The sequence below is a fragment of the Spea bombifrons genome, chromosome 8 (genome assembly GCF_027358695.1).
Source record: "Spea bombifrons isolate aSpeBom1 chromosome 8, aSpeBom1.2.pri, whole genome shotgun sequence".
NCBI classification, from domain to species: Eukaryota; Metazoa; Chordata; class Amphibia; order Anura; family Pelobatidae; genus Spea; species Spea bombifrons.
Genome location: NC_071094.1, coordinates 26,264,418 through 26,287,963, shown reverse-complemented (window position 1 = coordinate 26,287,963; position 23,546 = coordinate 26,264,418). Strand labels below are relative to the sequence as shown.

The 23,546-nt window shown below is 38.7% G+C and overlaps 1 protein-coding gene across 1 annotated transcript; it reads right to left on the bottom strand.

Moving 5' to 3' along the window:
* Nucleotides 1-2,980: 2,980 nt before the first annotated feature.
* On the bottom strand, nucleotides 2,981-23,194 carry AMOT (angiomotin). Its single transcript, XM_053473440.1, has 12 exons — nucleotides 23,109-23,194; nucleotides 21,029-21,899; nucleotides 16,604-17,069; nucleotides 15,868-16,012; nucleotides 14,533-14,625; nucleotides 11,098-11,243; nucleotides 8,499-8,648; nucleotides 6,300-6,490; nucleotides 5,263-5,385; nucleotides 4,405-4,637; nucleotides 4,089-4,313; nucleotides 2,981-3,363 (listed from the first exon to the last, which is right to left on the bottom strand). The coding sequence occupies exons 2-12, from the start codon at nucleotides 21,859-21,861 to the stop codon at nucleotides 3,266-3,268; spliced, it is 2,703 nt and encodes a 900-aa protein (XP_053329415.1). The 5' UTR covers nucleotides 21,862-21,899; nucleotides 23,109-23,194; the 3' UTR covers nucleotides 2,981-3,265.
* Between the last annotated feature and the right edge of the window lie 352 nt (nucleotides 23,195-23,546).

Genomic DNA, 23,546 nt, shown 5'->3' with positions numbered 1-23,546 from the left:
TTCAGTTTGCATCCCATGTAGAATATTCTTTGTTTACCTCATATAGGTAAAATCATATAGAAGCCCGTCTGTGGTGTTAACACTTAATGGGGTTTTAATGCTGCAGCTGCCATTGATTTTTATATGTTATCGCTGCAGAGACTTTTCAAGATGTGTACCTAAATACACTTTCCTGGTTTTAGTAGGCAGCTGGGAGAAGAAATAGGTCTTATTTTCTGACTCCAGTAACTAAAAAAATGAATTCACAGATTGCATGCAGTATAATGCATTGGGATCCTTGTAAAATAGGCCCCTTTGTGCATTAAAAATAAAAAGGCAACTTTGAGGATTCGATCGTTTCTTTAAACTGGATTGCAAATAAAATGGGACTACAGCATAACACATTATATTTCACAAATTCTGTGTAAAAAGAAAAAAATGTTTTGGTCCATGCAACCTAAATTTAGAAACTATGTCAAAAAATATATCAAGCTTTTCTATATCCAGATTGTTTCTTCCTAAAATCGTAAACATTTACGGATACATAACTATAGTAACTGTTAATGCTCACTCCACAATCCTTAGCAACAGCTCCTTGACATACAATTAGATTTTTGGTATGATTGTACAGGAAGCCAATATTTCCTGTCCCTCATCCAAACCTCGCAGCTCCAACTGAGGTAACTGGCAAGACGGAGCGGAGAAAAAGCACTGTAGTCAGAACAACAGGATAAAAAAAATTGAATTGGCACGAGTCGGACATTTCCTTGCCTAGGCCAAGCTTGGCACAGAACACAGCTATTTACCTCTCTCTCTCACACACATATTAGTCACAGTTTCACAACAGCAGCGGATGAGAAACACAATGAAATGCTGAAAAGGCAGGAAAGATGCTTGACATCTAAGAAACCTCAGTTTGAGGTATACTCAGGAATGACAGCTTAAAAATAGCGAATGTAAAAAGGCATGGGTTTGTTAGGGAATTGGAGCCTTATTAAAAAGGACTATATATGTCCAGAAAAGAAGAACAAATGTGTCTTCTAGGCAATTTATCTGCTCTAGAGATTAAGCAACTGCTCCAAAAAAAAAAAAAAAAAAAAAAAAAAAGAAGCACCAAGCCAAGAACAGAAAACAAAGAAATACTGAGTTCTACTCAGTTATTTATTTTAAAAAAAATGTGCTTTCCATAGATACAAATATTTAAATTATCCCCTTGCTGTCACCACACCCACCAAAATACTGCTCTGCAATACACCGAGGATGCATCTAACAGTCAAGGAGAAATATTAACGACAACTGTACTTTCTGGAAATAAAAAATAAGATATTTATATATTTTTTTTAAAAAAACTAAGGTTATTATAAAACAAATGCTCTTTTTGGCAGTGCAAAGTCATCAAGTGAGATAACACTTCTGTTTTATGGCAAAAAATGTCAAAGCTTGTAACCCCAGACTAACATCCAACACATTCTAACTGATAATTAAAACATATTTACAATAAATCATATATCTACATGTTTTTGTTTTTTTTTAACATTGTGTCCTCTGGATTGAAAGCTCAGAAGCAGGGCCCTCTTTATCTTACGTATCGGTACGTCTTAGTCTGTTAATTCTAGTTTTGCCATACCTTTTGAATGTATGTCCTGTAAGAAGCTCTGTATAAATTGCTGGCACTATATAAATAAAAGATAATAATGGTAATAACCTGTTGTAACGTCTCTGAAACATAAAGCCTTTTCTAGTTATCTGTGGAGTATTCTCAGTTCTAAATTGCTACACTGTAAACACAATAAAGAAACGTTATATTTAATGCCTGTACAAATACCTATCATACAGAAAAACCTAAGGTGTTCCATTGTGAAAAAGAAGCTTTAAATAAGTGTTTAATGATCTAGAAACATAAGTGCCAGATTAACGTTTTTATTGTTGTCCCTGGATATCTGCTTGGATTATACACATCTACCACACAAGTCTTACTGCTCTGTACAATCAAATAATAAGATTTTTAGATCGAGTCCTCTGTTTAGGGACCCAAGCTCCAAGTCTCATTCTGTTTTTCACTCACTACCAAAAAAAACAACCAACATATTTAAAATTAAGTGTAATTTTGTCCACAGAGAGCAATGCTTATGTGGGGACAAGTGATAAAAAATGGACTGCTACATCAGCAAGAACAAATGGATTCATTGAGGGAAAACATGAAGTAGGAAGCAAAAATAAAGGGGAAGGTAAAATGATCGAAATTAAGTTATTATAGCTTTATTTTTATCCCCAGCTCCTTCTTGTGGAACAAAAAATCTAAATTGTGTGCCCACACTGCATATCACTATACAGAATATCCAGATACAATAACGTTATACTGTAATAGTGCACTATTTGGTTTTCAAAGAAATTAATGTCCTTCATAATGTATGCTTCAAGAATTTCTAAGAGACATAAGTGCTTATGTATAACACTTCAGTATGCTCCCCTATTATTATTATTCCTCAAATTACTAAATACATATTTCATTGTATTGTATAAACTTGGTTCGTTTTAGTAGGGTGAGGCTTTTTTTGGAATCTTTGTCAGAGATCGGTGCTTTTTTTTTACAAAACAAATAGTTAAAGTCTGAAATCGTTGCTTCTCCCCTTGTAAACTATGTGTAAACTCCAGATGAAGTCCTCCCATGGGGTACAACTGTGACTGACTGAATGTCAGACTTTTTTTTAAACGTTCTTTCATTTTCTAACATACAACAAGTGTCCTCTAGGCTGCGCAGCTCTTCGGTTATCGGAGGGCAACATGCGCACTAACAGGGCCAGTTTTAAATACCAGGCAACAAATCAAGAGGGTGCCCTACTGGCGACCAACCCATGGTCGCCCTTGCTTTAGATATATTCGTCTGGGAACTAAGGTCCTGGCAAAAAGAGGAATACATGTACTTGCTAACAAAAAATCCTCACACACATCAATATCGAATCCAGTGGTGATGGAACCCATTAGTACATTTGCCATTTAACAGTAAATAAACTAGGTGTCATCTAAAACCCTCTGTTAGTATTCTTCAGTTGATTTTCATTTCAGGATGTCTGCACAGATTGTCCGGAGAACAGTTAACATTTTTTCAGATTCAGGTTCATGTCTTTCAGTATAAAATGCATTTACTTTTATTTAAATATAAAACCAGAGTTTTTAGGAATTAAAAAAAAATCCTCTTTGTCAGCTTAGCCTCACAATAATTAAAATAATGTTGTGGTAGCACTTCCTATAAATACCAGTATCTTATATAAAAGGCACCCTTTGTTTAAATGAGATATTCAACCATCTCCCCATCTGTAACATCTTGTCCCAGAGGTGGAAGGGGGTTCTTTCTGTCCAATGTGCTAGACTGGAAAACGGAATCTGTTGGGGAAAAAAAATAACATTTGTATATGTCATGGTTCTATTTCTTTGGAAAGAGTAGCATACTTAATACTTTAATTCCAGAACTGTATGCAAAAAAATGAATTTCAAAAAACCTCTAGTTGGCCAACATGTACAGCCTTGGGTATTCATTAAACTAAACTTGAGCCCAAAGAAAACATATTGCAAAAAGAAGAAAAATTGCTGTTATTATTAGTAGCGCCAAATTGAATGGGATCAGTTTCCTATGAGTTCAGTTTCTGAATGGGGATTAAGACAAGAGTTGTTTGGTGACCTCTATAAACCGAATTGGAGCAAAGCTGAACTCATCTACACACCCTTCATTTGTGTTTTCAAGTTATCAACATGCATTAAAACACGTCAGTTATTTTTTTGGGGGGGGAAAAGTGTTGCGTGAAGGTAAAACTATTAAAGATCCGGGTAGAAGATGGATACAGACATAAAAGTTTGCTTAGGCGTCAAAACTGTCAGTTTGCATATAAACAGCACATATTTGCATTTTTTTATACCTTTTAAATGTCATTATCCCTTTAACAACAAGAACTATTCATTTTAAACACCCATCCCCATTTAAGCCACCTCTTGCATTGAACCCTTCTTTCAGGATAAACTAGTCACTGATGGCTATTCATAGTTACTTTATAACATAGTTGTTACATATGTACATGGAAACAAATGAGTGGTCATAGAGTTCAAGGTAATACCTGTTCTCTCTGAGTTGTACATGGGGCTCGGAGTGGCTAGCCGCGCTTGGCCAGGAGATGCACTAACTGAAGGGGTTTTATTCTGTTCGCTGCTCCGATCTGTTTGCGTGCAACAATCTCTGCTACCAGTCTTGGAATGACCAGGAAGGAGTGGTGTGGATGGAAGGACAGGTGACGGAGAAGAAGAGACAGATTCAGAGCGATACTCTGTACCCAATAGAATTCCTTGATAAGAAAAGCAAAACACAGTAAAAAAAAATGTTTTTCTTCAATTATTTAGCGTTTTAACCATAATGTTTTGAAGCAGGATTCCTACCTAAGCTGCCCTTCCAGCTCTTGTCTTCTCGCTTATCCTCCAAAATGGGAGTGTTACTTAGAGTTGAAGAGTGAGATAGGAGTCCGGAGCCCGCATTAGAGATAGACATGAGTGACTTCGAAGGGCGCATGGAGGAAGGTTGGTCTAACTTGCTGGGGTCTTTACGGGAACGTTGCTGAAGAACTTTAATCATTGCATCCTTCTCAATTATCTGAGCATGAAGAGTCTTTATCCTGGTGGAGAAATTACTGTATGACTTAAATGTATTTCTTACACAACATTATCGCACCTGAAGAAACAAAAGGAACACGGAGGCTGGGCCTAGCAGAACAACAGTGCAGACCAGGAGACCTTTCCTAAACTAGCAGGGGAGCCAGCCCTGTTTACCTTAGTGTTTATCTTTGTTTTGTTACCGTTACACAACTCTAGAACTGAGGTTTATGTGATCTAACAAAACTCACAGTATTACAGTGGGTCAATGAAGCCCAGTGCTTAACCTGTTTGAATTTCAACATACTCATGTGAACAGGGAGTAATATTTTAGAAGTTTACAGGAAAAAAAATCTGTATTTAAAAAACATGGTTATTTAAAGCTATTCTATTAACGGTTACAGAATCTCCACAAGTATTTATTTTTATTATGTAATAAAAGTCCACAGTGGTTTTTTTAATAATGTTGATTTAACTGAAACAATTGCACTACGATTCTAAGAATATTGTAATCACAATACTGATTCAGCAGGCATTGTTGGTTTTAGTTATTTCTGATCTGAAGTAGATAGCGGTGCATTAACTATGGAACCACATAAAAGGAGTGTTCATGCAACATGAAGGATAAAATGTGCTAGGTCATCTCACCTGCCTTCCATGTCTACACAACGTCTATTTGCCAGCAGAATCTCTTCCTCTTCTTTCTGTATCCTGGCCTCAAGGGTCGTATCAAAGCTCCCACTGGGCGAATGGCTTATTAGGCTTGTGTCTCTACAGATAAAAAAAGCATGAGGATTACAAATAATAAAGATTGTGATAGTTAGTCTGAACTGTGTTATCTTAATCACAAGGTCCCTGTTTGTATGAAATACTTCGTTATACTCAAACATACATTAAGAAAGGTCCATCTTCCTCATGGTTCCCATAGAAACTTATCCCTGTCTTAAGTCAGCAGCAATTGATCTATACCGCTTATACGGTTTGATGATTTTAAACGAAAATGACAAATCCATAATAAAATACTAATAAGAGTACATAAGAAACTCAAAGACTACAATTTTGCAGTACCACAAGATTTTAGTCATAGAACCAATTAGCAGCACCTGAGCTTTGCCCCATTGGTGCAAATACAAATGTAGCGTAGTGCTCAAAGCAATAGTTCTTCCCAGAAGCATCATGATTATTAATATGTACACAACTTGGCTTAATAGCTGGTGTTTAAAAGGTTAAAATGCTGATTACATGAACAATGCATATTTTACAACTACAGCTCTTCAAACAGCCATGTCCCTGGGATATCTAGTGAATTCCAACACACAGCCTGAGAAGTGCACACAAGGCGGAGATAAGATAAGCGGGGAATGTACGCACAGCGCACCCTTCTCATTGGGGTCGGGGCCAACATGCTACACATTTTCCACAACAGTAGAGCGTGGGAAGAGTGAGCTGCCAACTAAATCACCTTCGTGTGGTCACCATTCCGTGCAATAGTGTGTCTTCACCCTCATAAAACTCACCTGTTCACCCCAAGTACAATACAGAAAAGTAACAGATATAAATGTATACCATGAAGGAGTATCTCAGTGACAACAAGCTGCAAAAGCTTTCCAGATGGAAATACAATGGATTATCAATGCAAAGCTCGCAACAGTCTCTGGCAAAATACAAAACCGGTCAATAGTCACCTCTGAGCTGCTACAGTAGCTGCAGCATCTAGAGCGAACTGTCTCATGACGCTCTCCTCCAAGTATTTTTGCTCCCATTTGGTCATGTCGGCTTCAAGGGCAAGAACCCGCTCTTCCTTCTCTCGGAGAAGCTCCATGAGGGCCGCAGCGTTGTACTCTGACATATTGGTGGCCTGAGAGTTCCCTTGACGCTGTAACAGGAAAGCAGGTTAACATATTATACTAACAACGCACAGAGATGGCTAAGTGACTACAATACAAAACAGTATTTTGTGACCTTCAGAGCTGTATATATTAAAAATGCAGAGACCGTGTAATCCTAGGTGCAACCGTACAAATTCGCTTTAACAGGTGCGAGGGACTAACCCATGTGGTGCTCTTCAGCAGGAAATCAAGGCTTTCATCTGCTTCCTAAAGCAGCCAATGTGTCAGTTTACAAAAATAAGCAACAGAAAAAAGTCAGGTCTCAAAATAAGATATATCATTATATAGTGCATTAAATCGAACTAACAAAGTTCAGTGTTTTCATTTTCCCATTTACTAAGCCCAAAAGTAACATGATAGACCCTGACCCCCCCAAAACCGCATACTTGGCACTACCATATGAGATACATGCAGAACTGAGTCACCCACTGCCCACTTGGTAGAGGTTTGTAGCAACTCTTTTTTTGCTTCAATGAATATATAAAGTTACAAAGTTAAAGCAACAATGCCCTTTCCCTTGGATCAAAAAGAAATACTGTTTTACTGCTATTCTTATATTTTTATTGATACATTTGTCAGTTCTTAATCGCTCTCATAAACCATTACTTTAAAGACTCACAGAAGGATTTTAAGTTATGTCCATAAGCTGACACAGTATGCCATGAGCTTCAGAAGCTAGGACACAGCTGGGACTTGATTCAAAGTAATTTTCCTTTGGACACGATGTACAAACAGGGCACTTGTATAAAGCTTTCCTTCTACGGAGGCAGCTAACACCAGTCTATCTCAGTCATCTTTTTCAGGTCTCTTGGAAGTTTGTAACAACCTGGCTATGCAAATATTCCCTGAGAATGTGCACACTCAGCAGGTTTATTATCTTGGGTGGAAGTGGGGTCCACAGAAAGAGCTTATTTTAAACGGGTTATTTCTGGTCTGGCTGTCGAGCCGTTGTATATGTAAATAGATGTGTCTGCATGTGTTAAACAAAAAGATCTGGAAGTAAGCCACTACCATCATTTGTATTACATTTTGAAGAGATTTAGCTTTATTTACAGTATTTTAATTAAAGGAGAAGGCATGAAATTTTTTTTTCTATAGTGAAGCAAATTAGTGTGGCTTGCCATTAGAGATTTCACTATTGCACACATCTGCTGGCTCCCACAGCAGGGCCCCAGCGAAAAAATTCCCCCGGGGCCCACAGCTTGTGAGTGCAACCTTTGCCCCCAAGTGCAATCCAAACCCCCAAACAGCCTGCCTGTGTCATCTTTGCCCCCAAACAGCTTATTTGTGTAACCTCTACATTGCAAGCTCATTTGAGCAGGCCCTCTTCACCTATTGACAATAAGTCAAATTGTTACGTTATTTACTACTTGTTATGTCCTGTCTACACATTGTGCAGCACTATGGAATATGATGGCACTGTACAAAACAACAATAATTATATTATTTTCCTCCAAACAGCTCGTCTGTGCCATCATTGCCCCCTCCCCTCCAACATACATTCTGGCACACATATGTAAAACACACTTACACCAATGTACACATGCTAACACAAGCTTATTCATACTCGCTTACATACAAGTACACACTCATTCTAATACCACTCATGCTAACACACACTCCATCTAACAACACATCGATGCTCTCATACGCTTACACATATATATATCCATGCTCACACACATACAACCTGTGCTGGTTCAAAATTGTTTAGAAAGGGTACTTCCAACCTGGACCGACCCGGCGCCATTATCTTACAGGTTCAATGCATGAATACAGTCAGGAAAGCCAAATTAACACTATAAGGGCATTTACACACATTCCCAATCTATTCAGCTCTGAACCCAGGGCACCTTCCTGGCCCCGTCTGTCAGCCCCATTGTCAGCGAAGGAGGAGGATCAGAGGGCTATACAGAGGATGGGAAAGAGTTTGAAATTGTTTGCGTGCACCAATGACATATTTTAAAATCTGCAATGCCTTAAAATGCATTTTACCTGCTGCATGCGGAGAGATTCCAGCTCTCTCTCCAGCCGGGTCCTCAGCCTGTGCTCCAGTTGTTCTCGCTTCTCACAGGCGGCCTGAAGCTGAGCCAAAGCCTGCTGCATTTTCTCTACTTTGTCCACATAAACTTGCTTCCTCTTAAGCTGGAAATAAACAAAAATGTGATCTGTGAGCAATGGCATTCTCCTTTCTTACCAGGTTCAGAGAATGTGAAGTAAACTCCTGTAAACTTTACAATAAGGAGAGGAGACCTTTAACTTGTTGCAATTTTAAGACAATGTGCATAGGACAGATTTGAACCTGTTGGTAACCTATTAGTAACCTATTTTGTATGCAGACTAAGTTAATATTCCACTGCTAAAAAAAAAAAAAGTTAAGTACTATTCCTGAACTGCTTTGGTCAAATTTGTTCACCTGTTGGCCTGTTAGAAAATCCCACATTCTACCGTATTACATTAATGGTATCCAGCCGCCCAAGGTATACCTCCCGAGATGTATGCAGCCCTTGAAGTTTAAGTTATACAGTGGTTGCAGTAGCCATTAGTGACCCTAACGAGTTATGTCCAGACGTGTGGGAAGCCTGTTTGGAAAGATACGCTTTACAAATGTTTGTTCATCCGCCTTTTCTGGTTCTACCAGCATGGCAGGGAATTTTTCCTTTAACCCTCTAATATCAACGTGAAATGGGAAGATGCTGAATGCCACATGCTGTCACAGATCTCACTTTATTTGTGAACTACAAATGCAAGAGTTAAGTCAGTATATATATCTGCATCCCTCTGAAGGGCATGTGTTTCTAGATCCTTTTATGGTACGTTTCTAGTATGCAAAGAATCTAGTGTATCCCAAGTTCTCTCTGGGCTGAGTTACTTTTGGATTGCACTTGAGAGAACTATGAGAGGAATCCCCTATGTTTACAGTGACTGTTCAAGATACCTCTTATGGTATAAGGTTGGCCTTCAATACGTCTACAATGTGCCATAAAACAGACTCTTCAAATAGCTTTTGTAATAACAATCCCATCACGGAGGTGATGTCCGAGGATAGGGTTAGTAGTCCTAACAGGTGAAGAGATTGGCTTTTATGCATTGTTATGATTTGTTTGGTGTTCCTGGTGTTTCAGGAATAAGTAATTAACATAGTCCGAAAAAAATAATCCCTGCTAAAAAACAAATAAGGTAACAAAGCCAAACACTTATTTTCATTTATTAAATTTGGTTCATGCTTGGGATAACAATTGAATGTATAGATCACGTCTTTCTGTATTCAAAACAGAAATCTAAACCCTAAACATATTTAACCAGAGAAAGCTGCAGAAGGTATGCAGTGCAGCTCGGTTTCTCAGCCCTCTTTTCTGTGTGTGGAATGTGAGAAGATGTCTGATGAGTTCCAGACAGGAGAGAGAAAAAATAATAATAAAAAAAAGTTCTATTTTCATCTGGAGAGAACCAGGCCACCGGCAAGTGACGAGATGGGTGCATTTTGAACCATGCGCACAAGAAGAATATATAAATCAGAACATCAAATCATCTTATATTTACAATAAGCAGAACCTTATATGTGCTTTTTAAAGAAAAGAAAAAAAAAAAGACACCCTCTGACCTTTCCTTAATTTTTACTACTGGACATCCATTTAGGTCACACTGAAACACATAGGGTTTAAACCAGAAGTATGTTTAGTCCCTTGAGTTCTGCATTAACATCAACACAGTCTGAATCTATGTATGTTAAACTGTTAAAAAATTATTTTCAAAGGGTTAACCTAAAGAGTGTAACTAAAACCTTTTCATCCGAGATTTATTACACATGCATACACTCCCGCTCAAAAGTTTGGGGTCACTTTGAAATGTCTTTAGGCTTTTTTTTGTGTGTGTTTTTTGAAAGAGGCGCAACTTTTGTCCATTAAAACATCAAATAGATGAGAAATACAGTGTAGACGTTGGTAATGTTGTAAATGAATATTGCAGTTGCAAACGTAGCTGATTTTTTATTGGAATATCTTCATAGGCCTACAGAGGACCTTTGTCACTCCCATCACTCCTTTGTTCCAATGGCAAGTTGTGTTCACTAATCCAAGTTTAGGTTTAAAAGGCAAATTGGTCATTAGAAAACCGCTTAGCAATTTTGAGCACAGCTTAAAATGTCCTTGTTTTTTCCACGAAAACAGCTAAGTGACTAAGCTTTCGCCTACCTGGCAGCTTTCAAGCTTGTAGTCTGCAATGTCAGCTACACACACTTTAAATTCCTAGAGATGCAGTGCAGCAGTGACCCCCCAAAAAACAAATAAAAGCAGCAGGCAACAAGGAGATTGGTGAATACAAGCAGGTTACGGCAAATATTTATTTAGCTATGAGATTTCTCCATATCACTGCTGAGGGACCATTTTCAATATAATTCTGTTGACATATGATGCCCCATTTCAGCAAGAAAGAAGATAAGCACGCCTTCGGCATATGATATGCCAAAGACTTTAATGCACATTTTTGGGAGAGGGATGCATCCTGCATGTAAAAAACAATATACTACACACTTTACAGCCAATAGCTTTAATCTGAAAATAACGTTTGAGAAGAAACCCTACAAATACCTTACCTCTTCCTCCAGCTTCACCACTTTAGCCTGAGCATTATTAAGGGCCTGATCCCGAATTTCTATATGCCTTCTCTGGTCCTCATTGGTGGAACGCAAAGAGGACAACTCCATCTCTAGCTTTTCCTTCTCCCGCTGGATCTCCTTGTCTGAAAGCAAAAGAGGAAAACATTTAAAAACATTACAAAAAAAACCCCACAGGATCTTGTGCAGAAAATGGGGGTAACAACAAATAACTGAGGAAAAAAAAAATACTTAGATAAAACCTAAACGCTGCTTCTAGATCGACTATCTTAGCAATGAGACCCACGACACATATAAATTCACATATCGCTGGCCATCACGTGTCAAATGCTAACTGGCAGTATGGGCATTCTTCATGTTTTTTTCAGATAACACTGGAAACCAAGATAGATTAGCCTCTGGAAAAAAACATTTCTCAGCAAAGTACTACAGTAAAAACTCCCTTGTATTGTTTAATAAACCTTTAAAATAATGCCATCAGTACTCCCAGTTCCACAGGGGACTTTCTCGTCAACAAAAATCTTTCGTTTGCATTAAAAACAGATATGATAATCTCTCTACAGCAGTCCAGGGGGTTTCAGAAAATAGAATATTCATACAGAGCTCAGATTTCCTTTTATTAATTCAGCATAAATGTCCATTTTTTGTAACTCAGGGGGATTTAAATGGTCGACATTGTTCACCTAAAGCCTCCCACTCTTAGAGCTAGTGCCAACACAGTGACTCACACAACAGTAATTAAAACAGCATTATCATCCCTTTCTTTCCAGCGACACATTAAAAAAGTAAGAAAAAAACCATCTGGGTGTGTTCCTGAGAGATGGGTGTACCCCTGTGCGACAATCTATGAGAGTGGATTCCAGCAGGGGAAAAGCCGGATTGGGAGCATTTACACTTAGCTGATGACTTCATCACACTAGGAACATTCTCCAAATTTCCAATGAAAGGTCAGCATTTTCCCAGAACCGAATATATGATCAGATTATTGTAAGTGCAAGTTACAACACAAAATTTTAAGGTTCAAAAACAGAATCCATACACTAGAAAACAAACGTAGGTATATGTAGAGGTCCATAGACCACGGTCTCCTAGCTATTTACAATAGTCTCAATATTAACATAAAAGAATAAAATAAGCACAAATAGTTGCAAAATTTTAAACAAAAGTACTTTTTGAGTCAAAAGCTAGATAGGCACACTGTCTTAAACGGCTGACTCACCAAAAAGAGAACCAATTTAATGTGACTTCTTTAAAAAATGTTAATAAAGAAAAAACCTTAGGGAGAAGTGGAAGCCCCTCATTGGTCTGACAAATCTCAACTATGATTGGCAGCCTGAAGTAGCCAATCTGTGGCAAGAAAGCCCTCCAACTGAAACCAACTGGGCATTATTATAGACATTAAAAAGCACATGCTGGCTGGAGCATCACCTTCAGTAGATTTATATTGAAACAGACTGAAGATTTAACAATGCTGCCAACTAAAAGCACCAATCTTACTACACCAATAGGCCTCGGAGCCTATGAACTTCATGGGGAAAGTGTATTGAAAATCTTTAAATTCTGTTTCCTGCCTACATTGAAACATTGTGCTCCCAATAGCCAGAAACTTGCACAAATGTTTAAATGTTTGTAATGGGATCATATGCATTGATGCAGGACTTCCCAACATGAGAATGACAGACAGGTTTGGGGGGGGGCGACTTGATTGTGGCACTTCAAACGGATTAGAACAACTGACAGAAGCGGCGTGGCCACAGACCACACTTCATGTTGGGCTACAAGTGAACAGTAACAAAGTATACACAATAGGATTGTGTAACAAGAATCCCTGAAGACATTAACACCCAGTAACTGTCAGACCAGTAGGACTACATTCCATCAGCCAACGCAATGGAATGGCAGGAGGAGAGAGCGAGAAAACATTACGCAAACAAGATGAATCTAGAGCCTGCCACTTGCACTGATATATGTTAAATTCTTTATTTTATTAGTCTGCATGCAAATGTATACTTCACGAAAAGGAATGAGCACTGGCCCCTTTAATAAATAATGATAACTGGACCGGTGACGTTAAAATAAAAGGTATTGTGTTGCCATGGGCAAGAGGAAGAATCAGTTTCGCCATTATTCCTTATATATATATATATATATATATATATATATATATATATATATATATATATATATATATATATATATATATATATATATATATATATATTAATATTAATAAACCAAAAGGGAATGTCTGTGTGTGGCCCCTTTAGTTGCTACTGACTACAGCTCTAATGATCCTCTGACCAGGCAGTATGCTACTAAAAGGATATTGCAATTCATTATGCAAGTCATTTTACTGTCTGTTAAATAAAACATCCCTGGAATGTGAGGTATTGTTTTATATATTGTAGCTTCCGAGTAGTACACCTGTCTTAATTGTAATCAAGCTAATTGAGCAGTAATTTTAGTGAAAGTGACCCGACGGGCATGTCAGGTGGTGACATGGCGTGTTCTGCGAGGTCAAGTCATTAGATGAAAGGTTATTTCTTTTTCTTTGGTAAGTAGGACAGGGTTCCCATGGGATAAATACATTTTACATGCTGCTGGGAAGAACATCACATGTGCTGGTCAGTAACATGTTTATGGTCTTAGATTGTGTTAAGTCTTCACCAATATCAGTGTAGATTCCCCTGGTGAGACCACCACCAATGACCTGAGGTGAATCCTGTGTAAGGGATTCCACGGAGTCTTTCCTTTCTTACAAATAGAATAGAGAACTAGAAAGACTGTACAGTTTTTATTGACCACCAATGCTTTATAAGAGTTTATTTTGAGTATCTACTATAGTTTAAATCAGGTAATGACTGACAGGGTAGCTATTTCAAAATATGGCCAAACAATATATGTTAAAAGGGGAGCAATTATGAGTAAAATATAAAATAATACAACTACAGACGGGGGGGCGTGAAGATTACTGGCAAAAGCAGGATTACTGCCCTACAGAACCTCCCTATCATCTCCAAAACTTTATATCAACGAAGTGTTGGTAATAAAAGGAATGAAGAGACAACTCCCAGAGAGTTTTGTTTAACACAAAGCGGTATTTTGAATTTCTATGGAGTTGGTTCTCTGTTGTTGAGTAAATATCAACTCCTAGCCTAAGAATGTAGCTCCACTCCCAGCCTTCCTCTTTCACTAGATGGGAACATAAAGAGATCAAGGTCCTCTTCAGAGAGATGTCAAAGACAAGAGAACAGCAAGGATTTGGTCACATGGTTTTGCAAACTTCAAAAAAACACTATGGTTACCCTTATGCATTTAACTCATTATGATCTCCATAACTCAATGTACACGTTTTAACAGAGAGAATAAAGAAAAATAAAAAAGGCAGAACAAAAGCCACATCTAGTAACTCACTTTGTGCTAGAAGTTGAGATATAGTTTTTCGGTTGTCCTCCGAACCCTCAAAATCCTTTGATGCAAGCTGTTTGTTGGCAGTCTCCATGCGTTCTATAGAGATAGAATGCAAATGGATTTCAGTTTGAATTACCATGCATTACATAACATCAATAAAAAAGAAAAAAATGTATACATTACCATCAAACACAGAAAAAAAATGTATACATTACTATCTACATCTACCATTACAAATAATGTTATTTTAGTTAAAAATGAATTGAATATAGATCACGTGACTAATGGTTAATGTGAGAAAATTCTACCTTGGAGAAAAGACAGTAGATGTCTGAAATAGCCTTCCAGTGGAATTAATAAACACAAACACAGGAAAGACATTCAATGCTTAGGACATTCATAAAGGTATTTATATTATATAAACAATGTACTACACTGGCCAGAGGGTTCTTTTCTACACCATGTATTTTTGTAATTATAAAGAAGAGCATAATATTGATATAGGTGAATACATGTTGGAAAATAGCTTCCTGTAAACTGCCCGGAAGGATTTTATTGTCAGCTATGGTAAAAAAAAAGGGTAGATTTGCCTGCAGTTTAAAGGGAGAGCACATGTTGATGAACTAAACATTACAAACCAGAAAGTAATTGTCCTTTGGAAGGAAGCATCAATTTGTGAACGGGCTGGAATTCAGTGACACCCATCAGGGAATATGTCACCCTGAGGTGAGGTCCTTGAACTAGAACAACTCCCATCATTATGTACTAAACCAAGTTAGGCAGAATGCCTTAACTATAGAGTCATATGAATAAATCAGCCCAACATTTCCAAACAGGAGTGCGTGTCAACACCCACATTCTCAGAGATGTGTTAAAGTGCACTCGTGTTTATCTCGGAACGAAAATCTTTACTGCATTTTACAGGGGTTTCAGCTGATAAAAAGGTTTGCAATCTATAGAAATGCACCTTAGCCAAATTCTAGCAATAAGCCAGAAATGACAACTTCTACCACTATTTTAAAGAGTAAACTGGTTTAGCAGTGCCCTTCACTGCAGCGTAAAAGATAAGAGCGAAATCAGAGAACACCTAATATAAAAAATGTAAGAGGAACAGTAAGCAAAAAAGCAACCCTGATACAGATGGGTGCCCTTTAATTGACAGAAAGGCCAGCACCAAAATGGTCTTCCCAGGTACCTGTATATTGTTTGGAGGTCACATAACGGGTATGATATTTTGCAAATATTTCAAATGTAACTAAAATATGAAATTTAAAAATATAATATACAAAGAATTTTTTTTCTACAAAATAGGATTTAACCCAATGTATAATGATGTACCTCTAAGGTCCCGATTAAAGTCATGAATCCTACGGATCTCTCCCTCCAGTTTGGTTCTCATGGCTTTCTCCAATGTTTCTCTCTTAGTTGAGGACTTAACAAGATTTTCATAAGCTTCAGAAATCCTCTGGATTTCCATTTCCATCTTAAACAGAATAGAGATGAGAATCAGAAAACAAGTTTATATACAGAGCCCATCAATAAAGACATGATGGTTTGGAGGCCACATGGAAATTCAGCCAACTTTCTATATATACATAACTAGTATACATCCTCGTTACAGCCTGAGAAGTTCAAAACACAAGGATGTGAAAACAATGGCACAAAAAGTATTCTTAGCAATGGGTTCTTATGGAACAAAGATCACATCGGGACATGAATAAGGCGCACAATTATCATACGGATCAAATAGAAGAAAAGTGGAACAACAAATCATCAAAGTTGTTTATATAAAACAGGAGATGTTCCATGTCAGGGATGGGCAAAAAAAAAGTGAACTTACAGCCGTGCAAAGACTACAGGTAGAAATTATACTGCACCAGCAGCTGGGGGTCTCAGTTTGCCCTTCCATATTCTAAATACAATCAGGACACAACATGTTTCTTTGCTGACAATGGCTCTGGTTTTTAGAGTTAATAACAATGCATTAGAAACCTTATCATGCAGTACAAAAGATATATACGCTGTAGATTTAAAAAATTAGCAAAATTTCACAGCTGTAACAGGTAGAACATACTTTCTGAAACCTTGCTACTTTGTCATAGCAGCCCTCCAGTTCTTGGCGCAAAGATCTGTTCTCCTCAGACAGAGCAGCAACCATCTGTTGTGCCCTAGATACAATGGCGAGCGGGTCTCCCTGCATATGTGCATAAGGAGAGGGCAACTGAGGAGGTCTTGCCATTGCAGGATCCATCTGTGGGGGCTGTTGTTGTTGTTGCTGCTGTTGCCCACCAAAATATGGCTGAGATGAACGATAAAAGTCCCCAGGATGATACTGTGGCACATGCTGAGAGCGGGGTGGTCCACCGAAGAAGTCACCGTGGCTTGGAGAAGGAAGCTGCTGGTGCTGAGAAGGAGACATACCAGATGGAGGTGGGGACTGCAGAAGACTTATAGACCCCAAAGATGTGAGTGAGGATGTGGGACTATGGTAGTGTGAGACTCTCTGCTGCTGGAACTGTGATGAAACATCTTGATTTTGCCTGTGGGAGATAAAAAGTACATGAAGAAAATGTTGTATAATTTACACCTATTTTGCAGGCGACATGATGCACACATCTTAACTAAGCGAATTCAAATATACAGAATTGCTATATATTCATGACTTTATAGAACTATGTGGACACTATAACCAAAGTTATTCCATTTGACACATTTCTTCTTTATCCTCACACCATTTGCCCAACTGTCCCAGGCATTGCAGTTCTGCAGTTATCACACACTTCACATTCATCCACACAGTTGTATGTATTCCGCGTGTGCACACAACTACACAAATACACGTGGACCTCCTTCATTAAAAACCACGTGTATTAAAATACTGAAACAAGATTGATTTTTTTTCTGCCAATAAATTAAAATAGATCAAACGCCCACCTCTGTCAGCTATTCTAGCTGAATGGGAACAGATTCACACAAATAAATTAACTGAAACATATAAAGTACACTCATTATTTTTAGACATGAAAAAGACAAAGATGAACCAACTACAAAGAACTTTGTACATACATGAAAAACAGGCACCTGTCCCAAATAAACACCAGTGATCTCACAATATATGAAGCTTTCTTCAAAATATTTGAGTGTCGACTCCTCCCAAATTGGCATCTTCTAAAGGTATTGCCTCATTTTGCAACCAAAGTGTATCCAAACATCTCCCATCTTCTGTGTACTAAAAGGAATCCAAGTAGTGATCCAAGCAACGCTCCCAGGGAAATCTCTAGTATTATTAATGTTCTCTCGGCGGAGCTTTGTCGGTACGTGCGTCTCTGCTGAATGCTGTACACAAAGGGAAAGAGAATTCCTGACGATAGAAAGTTCTCAGCTGCTGGAGCTGCACAGAGCTGTCCTGGTACCAGCCCTCTCAGCCCACAGAGGGGAAGGTGGATCTTTGCATGTGTGTTACTAATGAGAATGTAGGTCAGATCACTCACCCTCTCCATTCAGAGCTATAATTTACCATTACAAGACTGGTTCCTCTACCTTTTTTTCACGTAACACTAATCCAATGACAGCAACTTATTAAAAGATCAAGTTCATGTAAACAAATGTTAAATATACACTCATGTTTAATCTTTTTGTCACGTATAATATCTCGCTTGGATATGCACGATTGGAATAGTGAAAGTTTAACATAAAAGCATATAGAATTATTGCACAAAAGTCAACTAAAAAGTTCTAATCCAAGTACTGTGCTGAAGAGGGCACTCAGAATAAACGCCCTTCATACAGCACAAAAAGTGCAAACCTGCAAATAAATAAGTCTTTAATCAGATTTTGCCTCGTTCGTGTTGAGTCATGTGACAGACAGGATGAAATGCCTTCTTGTCCCATCAGAAATAACTTTAAGAAATCATCTTGTTTTTATAAACATTAAAACGAAAATGAAAACCAAATGATAAAACTAGGTCACATTTCTTCAATGTATGTCAGACTCATATCAACCAAACAATCCTTAATAAACTGCATTGTGGTTTGTATTCTGTGACATCGAGCACAGCCCTCCTGGCAGCCATATTTCTAGTTTTATGCTGGAACTAAGCCTGGGCGTCACTACAATTCTCACTACAGATTGGCTGCTTGAAGCAGCCAATTAGCGCCGAGAAAACACCCCTACCGAAAACAAGGGGATTGCTTCTTACACATGTACACTAGGTGGGGTCGATCGCAGATCCCCACGATGTTCACCAGCAGCGGCGGAGCTCACTGGCAGTAAGTAGATCGCACGGCTGGCAAATAGCAGGGGTAAATTAATATGGGGGGACTCTGAGACAACATATGCACTTAATGGTATATGGTGGCTAGAGTTTTAGTAATAACAAGGAATTATTCACTATAATATTAGAATGCTGAATAACACAACAGAGTTACTGCGCACATGATTGTTCCTTTAGACGTTCCTTATCCTGTTTCACCCTGGATCTGAGTGCTTATGAAAGCAAATGTCAACCTGGACATTGCATTTGGTTGTGTGATAGTATTACAAGTCATTAGCGGGTTCTATGTATTTTACAATACATGTGTGTGTATACAAGGACTTCCTCTGAGTGGGCCACACAATGATTTCTCTAAATTCATGATGGTTATAAGCAGAACTGGATGAATCCCAGGAGGTGTGCCTCCTATAATTTCATTGCTATTCCGTCATTTTACATGTTGCCTTGTGGATGCATCTTGTCTCATCAACAACTACAAATATGTATCTAACTTTACACAGGTCTGGCCTATTTAGCACAAGTAATTTAACAGTAGCACACGACCATCTGACTTCTGTTCTAATCATTGCATATTATGAGCAATGTAGGATGAAAACTCGGACATAACACTACATAAAGGTCCCGCTGAAAGACAGAATTAGAGTAAGTTTAGCATAGAAGCCACTCCACTAAAATCTGTAATACATAAAAACCGTGTTATTACTCCCGCCACCACCAGTCTCTTTGGTTCTATCCAACAGATGGCTGAGAATAGTTAAAATACATTCCATTCCTCGGAGAAAAAGGTTTGCACTGCAGTACATGGCTGCAGTAATCCGAGTAACCTGCCGTACCCTGTGACTCACAGCTTGTAACTAAGCTTCACAATGTGTTTGTATGATCTGATGAGAGGCTCAGCCAATCGCAATGAAGAATACACAGAACACATACCCAGCTGCCCGGAGACATCCAGCAGGTGAGTATATTCTGGAAACACAGGGCTTTGGGAAAACCAAGTCTGCTTGTTAGACCCCACTGGGTCTCTTGTGCAAGTTAGTACTGAAGCAGGCTAGCAGGGAGTATAAAGGGTACGAGCTTTGGTTAGCAGAAGGTGGGCTGGGTGAACGCATCATATGTAAAACAGAAAAGCGTAGGGTGAGGAAGGAGAACACATACATAGAGGGCAATGCGATGATTCCTTTCATCCACTTGAGAATTTATTTAAAGGAGACACTCAGCTATCATATGCAATAAGGGAATATGGTGGCTGGAGGATACCTTTAACCATGCTTTCACGTACCGGAGGAATTTGGAAAGGAGTTACAGTGCTCAATACATAACACAACCAGCCCTGCTCACACCATCCTCCCAATGTTCTGGTTTAGAGTTACCGGTCAAAGAATCAATAGACCGGAACTAAGATCGTCAACTTATGTCTCTAAAGCCAGTTTAGGAGGGAGATAGTGTGAAAACAGGTGCCCTACATAAACCAATGATTTAATTCAAGTACCAGAACATCTCTGTTTCAGCCCCAGTCTTTCACCATATTTTAAACTATCCCACATGCAGTTCCATTATGTGTAAAAAACTTGGCCAATTAAGAGTCCTGAAGCATTAGACTAAGGATTTAAAGCATTATAGAATCATTAAGTTGAAAGGCTATGTGATATTCAGTAACTATTTTACACTAGGTTCCCAGCCTGGGCGAGACAGACGTGTTCTGCCCTGCAACATTCACCATCCCGAACTGAATGTTTAGGATGTGTTCATTATTAGATCATCCCTCCACTGCTACTGTTATTACGCATAAAGACCTTCACAGCTAATCTCCTCCCAGAAACCTGTCAAATTCCTTTAGATCACAGACACTGACAACTGAGTAAGACAGAGGTAGACTATTAGGACAGACCACCTTGTTCAACCTTCTACAAAACCTAAGAGACACAAAAGAAAGGAGTTACCATTTTGTTTGTGTGTCACACTTCAGCATAGGGGTTAAGCAAACGATCACATGCTTTCCCCTTATTAAAAAATAGTCAACATTTGTGACACCAATTTAAGAAAATGTATTTAGGAAAGCTGCTGAAATATCCCAGGTATTACTCAAACACAGTTACCTTCTACCCTTTATGATCATCTCTGCATCTGTCGCCCTATACTATTATATCTAACAACATATAGTTAATTGTTTCATTTTGCTTAATTACGCTTTCTATATAAGTGTATTTAAGAGATTGCTGGCCTACCTAGGAGCTCCGTATTCTGGAGGATGTTGGTACCGAACCATTGGACCATCAGAGCGATTCTGCTGACTGCTCCTACTGTCTCCATAATGGTGTCCAAATTCCTTGGATTTTCCTTGTGAAGGAAGAGTGGAAATGTTTTTGTAGGGATAGTCAGGTGGTGGTCCCCTGTGCTCCATCACTTTTTGACCAGTGTTCTGTGGTGGATTTTTGTACATTTCACCGGATCCAGGATTTTTGTAGAAATCACTTGGCTGTGGTGATAGGGGAGCACTGGTGATTGGCGCATGTGCTTTGACTCCACTTGTGGCCAGTGAAAGCTGCATCAGTCTTTCACTTAAAGACCGTACATGGCCTTGCTTAAGGTCCTTCAAACCATCATCCTGATGGACTTTCCCTGGGTTGACCCTTTGAACGGTAGGGCGGCCTTCAGTTCTCATTTTTTGATTAGTCACCCCAGTCACATAAAATGCAGCTCCAACACTTGTATGAGGCTGTCCTCGAAAGTATTGTGACTGGACCTTGGCCTCCTCATAAGTAGGAAGGTCTTCACTATTTTGGGATCTCAAAGGCATCTGCTTTTCCATCATATTCTCCACCTGGATCTCCTGCCCTTGAGGCTCCTGGCGGGCAGCATGTGGAACCAGTTGGGGATCCTGAGAGGTCAAACTTTCGTTCTGTGACCCTTGGCCTCCGCCGTAAGGAGGAACGTTTGCCGTGGCTTGTTGGTGCAATGCCAATAGGTTGCGGTTTTCATTAGGATTCCCGTAACGCAGCTGCTCCTGTAGCAGTCTCTGCAACACTGTGGTGGCTGCTTGCTCTTCGGAAGTCCTCATCTCCAACTGCGGTGCCTCAGATTTGGAATCTTAATGACCTGGGACAGAGCAATTGGAATATTTCAGGACTACAAATGAACAGGCAGTAAAATAGCCATTTCATTTTGATATGCAAGCACTGACATCAACAGTTTTTATCCTGTGATTTAAGAAACTCAGTAGGCTGTGGAAATTCAGATATCAAATCCTGACTTCTGCATTATTTATAAAACAAATTACAACAAACATTAAAATATATAATCACAGCAGTCAGTCAAGAAAAGTTCTGGTGCCTGTAACAAACATTATGTGTTATTAAACATATCATCACAAATAGCTGACTGTTGTGTTTCATTTTCCCTGTCTCTCGACTGCCTCCACTGAAACCAGGATGTATGTAAACTTCTTGCAGATGCTCTGTTGGACTCCCACTTAAGTCACTGAAGGCAACTGCATACATACTAGCGAAACATCAGTGTTCAGAAAGCATACATGTTATTAGCTTCTGCTACTCCGATTCATTTTAATGGGAGCTCAGCTTCCACCTCCTACTGAGATATGCTCCATGCTTCCAGTTTCCCCATTTTGATGTTAAATAAATACTGGAATAGATTTAGTGGGCGCTCCAGTGAATTTTACTGCAGGAAAATTCACAAAGGCATTATAACAACAATAACTATAGAATGCCTGCGGCAAAATGCACTTTAGTCCACGCTAACTGGATTCCAATGTGTATTCAACATGAAAACAGATTGAGGTGCATCGCTAAACAGGTTTCAAGTGCTTTACTGATTTATCTGCTTTTAGATAGTTTGCCATAGTTGATGGCTGCAAATTCTTTACAAATTTAAATTTTAAATAGTTATTTTTATGAAAATATTAAGTCTCACTAGCCAAACCATGCCCTGCATTTTTTCTATACAATGCTTCAAAGGCAAAACCCTGTGCTTACATCAACACCCGAACCTGTCTAGCGCCTGAATGTGCCGATGGCACAAACCAGTTGCTCCTGTCAAGAGGCAACCAGGCTGAAAAGCTACTCATTTTTTTGCACAAATAGGGTCAGTGAATCAAAATTAGCTGATGTCAGGAAAAATATCCCGTTAATTTATGCAGGAATATGAAAAAAAAGATATAAAATGTGTCCAAAACCCTATAGCATAATTAATAAAAATGTGTAAAATCCTACTGAGATATTAACAAAATATTTTTTTAATACATTACTGATAAGTGTGACAGATAAAGGAACCCAAAGAAGGAAATATTACCTAGACCCGTCTTTTTGCTGCTGTTGCAGACAAATGTTGTGCTGGGTTCCTGTTCATGGGGGTATCTGCAGTTGGAATTTTTCTTAGTCGGTGCTCTTCGTCAGGCTAGAGGATGGAAAAAAACATATGTACATAAGAATGGATACTGAATATTAACATTAATTTTAAGGCAGGCTTGGATCATCAGCACAATAAAGTTAGAATCACAGCAAAGACATTTAAAAAGTAGATTGAAATTCAAGGCTGTAGAAAATCAGAATTAAAATGATTCATTGCTTGAAAATCCAATGTCATTAGTAACAGATTGTAGACCTTTCTTAATCCTGGACTCAACCTACAGAGCTCAATAACGAGGCACGTCAGGCAATAAGGACCTTGCAGAGGTCCATGCTGAATGCATGAAGTCTTCATCCACCAAGTTCCACCACAACTCAGGTC